The sequence below is a fragment of the Drosophila suzukii genome, unplaced genomic scaffold, assembly GCF_043229965.1.
Source record: "Drosophila suzukii unplaced genomic scaffold, CBGP_Dsuzu_IsoJpt1.0 scf_7, whole genome shotgun sequence".
In the NCBI taxonomy this organism is placed as follows: Eukaryota; Metazoa; Arthropoda; class Insecta; order Diptera; family Drosophilidae; genus Drosophila; species Drosophila suzukii.
The window spans coordinates 2,519,504-2,521,911 of record NW_027255939.1 but is presented as its reverse complement, the minus strand read 5'-3'; the positions used below and the strand labels follow the sequence as shown (position 1 = coordinate 2,521,911).

The 2,408-nt window shown below is 45.1% G+C and overlaps 1 protein-coding gene across 1 annotated transcript; it reads right to left on the bottom strand.

Annotated features, from left to right (window-relative positions):
• Nucleotides 1-488: 488 nt before the first annotated feature.
• LOC139355073 (uncharacterized) lies at nt 489-1,493 on the bottom strand. Its single transcript, XM_070999377.1, has one exon. The coding sequence runs from the start codon at nt 1,491-1,493 to the stop codon at nt 489-491; it is 1,005 nt and encodes a 334-aa protein (XP_070855478.1).
• Between the last annotated feature and the right edge of the window lie 915 nt (nt 1,494-2,408).

Below are 2,408 nucleotides of genomic sequence, written 5' to 3'. Positions count from 1 at the left end.
TTACCAAGGGAGCAACAGCTGGTTCATATTAGCATAAGATCGGCCTGCGACAAAGCTTGGAGATGGAGCGTTTTTGACTGCCTGATTTTGTTTTCAGTGTTACAACTCGAACCAGGATGGAGACTGGTAATTCTACCGAGCGTCCATTGCGATGGAGGCAGTTGATCGTCCTTAATGAGTACTAATTCATTGATTTCAAAATTCTCCTTTTCCTGACACCATTTTGGGCTCGTTTGAAGATGGGACAGCCAATCTCGGCACCATTGCGTCCAAAACTGACGGATCAAATTTTGATGAGACAGAAATTGCTCACGGATCGACGAGTTTTGAGGGCGACAATGGGCAGGTGCGAGCAGGGTGTCACCAATGAGAAAATGTGCCGGCGTGAGAGCTTCTAAGTCGTCTGGATCAGCTGTTAGCGGACAATGTGGCCGAGAATTTAGGCAAGCTTTAATCCTGATGAGCACCGTTGCGAGTTCCTCATAAGTTTATTTGTGACTTCCGACAATCCTTTTTAGGTGATGCTTGACGGACTTGACCCCGGCCTCCCAAAGGGTTCCAAAATTGGGGGAGTATGGCGGAGTGAAATGCCATGTAGGGCACGTAGCGTGGTCGCGATCCGCCTGTGGTGCGCTTGCTAATAACTTATTGGCGCCAATGAAATTTGTTCCGTTGTCGCTATACATATGTTGAACTGGTCCTCGGCGACCAGTAAACCAGTAACCGCTTATAGGTGAACTGCCTTTGTAGCCAAGCAGACGAAAATAGCGGTGTATCCCTTGTAAGTACTTGTCCCACGAAGCCGTGCTGCCTTGACCGACGCCGGTCGCAATGAATGGGCGGTTCGGTGGGTTGACCCTGTGTACCGGGAGGTCGCCCATCAATTGACTTCCGATGCTAGGTGACGCGCGGAAGCACGTGATGCATTTTCGAAGGATTGTTCGGACGGCTTGTCTTCCATTTGGAATCCAGAACTTATACCTCGTGTGGGCTAGAGTAAGATGAGCGCCGCCATGCAGGGTAGCTTGATGGGAGTTCTGAATTACCAGCTCTGCAAAGAAATGACGCTGCGGTAAGATGATTGGATGTTTGCGATCGAAAGAAAGGTTGGAATGTTTGAGACGAACGCGAACGCGTAAGATGCCGTCGTCAAGAAAGGAAGTGAGATTTCTTAGGATGCTCTTCGGAGGCTGACGATTTTCTGCGAGAATCGCGTGCATGTCGGATTGAAAGGTTTCGGCTTGTACTATTTTCACGACGCAGCGAAGTGCATTGTCCAGTTCCTTTGGCGACAGCTGACTGTAAGATCTGGTTCTCTTCGATTGAGTGTTGTGACAAAAGCGCAGTATGTATGCTATGACTCGAACGAGTTTGGAAAGGTTGGAATGTTTGAGACGAACGCGAACGCGTAAGATGCCGTCGTCAAGAAAGGAAGTGAGATTTCTTAGGATGCTCTTCGGAGGCTGACGATTTTCTGCGAGAATCGCGTGCATGTCGGATTGAAAGGTTTCGGCTTGTACTATTTTCACGACGCAGCGAAGTGCATTGTCCAGTTCCTTTGGCGACAGCTGACTGTAAGATCTGGTTCTCTTCGATTGAGTGTTGTGACAAAAGCGCAGTATGTATGCTATGACTCGAACGAGTTTGGTGTAAGTTGAAAACCACTCAATGATATCAATGTCTACTTGGGTGGTGTGCAAACGAATCCGAAAAGGTTTTGCTTCTAGGGACTGATCATCAAACTTTATTCCCGATCATGTTGGGGAATAACGTTTCCTATGATTGTAAAATTAATTTAGAAATCAAAAGAACCCCAAATATAATAAATCCCACAAGTTAATGATTCTCAGATGTCGAATATTTTCAAACAGACTTTTTTTTTTTCGCCCCAGAATGTTTAACTGGTAAATTTTTTCAAGATCTCTCCTTTCTACAAACGGGTCATAAACATATCATAAAAGGGATTCAAGCAAGAGCTACCCGAACATGCGCACCTGTCTATTACCTGACCGGAATAAAAGGGACACATGCACAAGTCTGAAGGCGCACGCCCATTGACAAAATCATGAGCCTCACGCCAACGACCTCACGGCTAAGTGCGAGCTCTAATACGTTCCCATAATAGGGGTTGAAATCACGACCGCGCAACAACTCGCAAGTAGCCGACATATCTCAGTCAAGGAAATATTTTCCATTCTCCGTACCTGTAATTTTAACTCGAAATAAAATGTCAGAAGTTTATTTTGTACCATAAAAATACATTTATTCATTTACATTTATTTATTTTGGTATTGCGAACATTTTTTTTTATATATAGAAATTAATTTTCTGCTATGATTCCGGCGATTTGCATAGAAGAAGCAGGCGCACGTTTCCGACGTCATTTCTGGATTACAAAATGTAAAGCG

Coding starts and splice junctions, on each gene's coding strand:
- LOC139355073 (XM_070999377.1), bottom strand. CDS start 1,493: ATGCACGCGATTCTCGCAGAAAATCGTCAGCCTCCGAAGAGCATCCTA.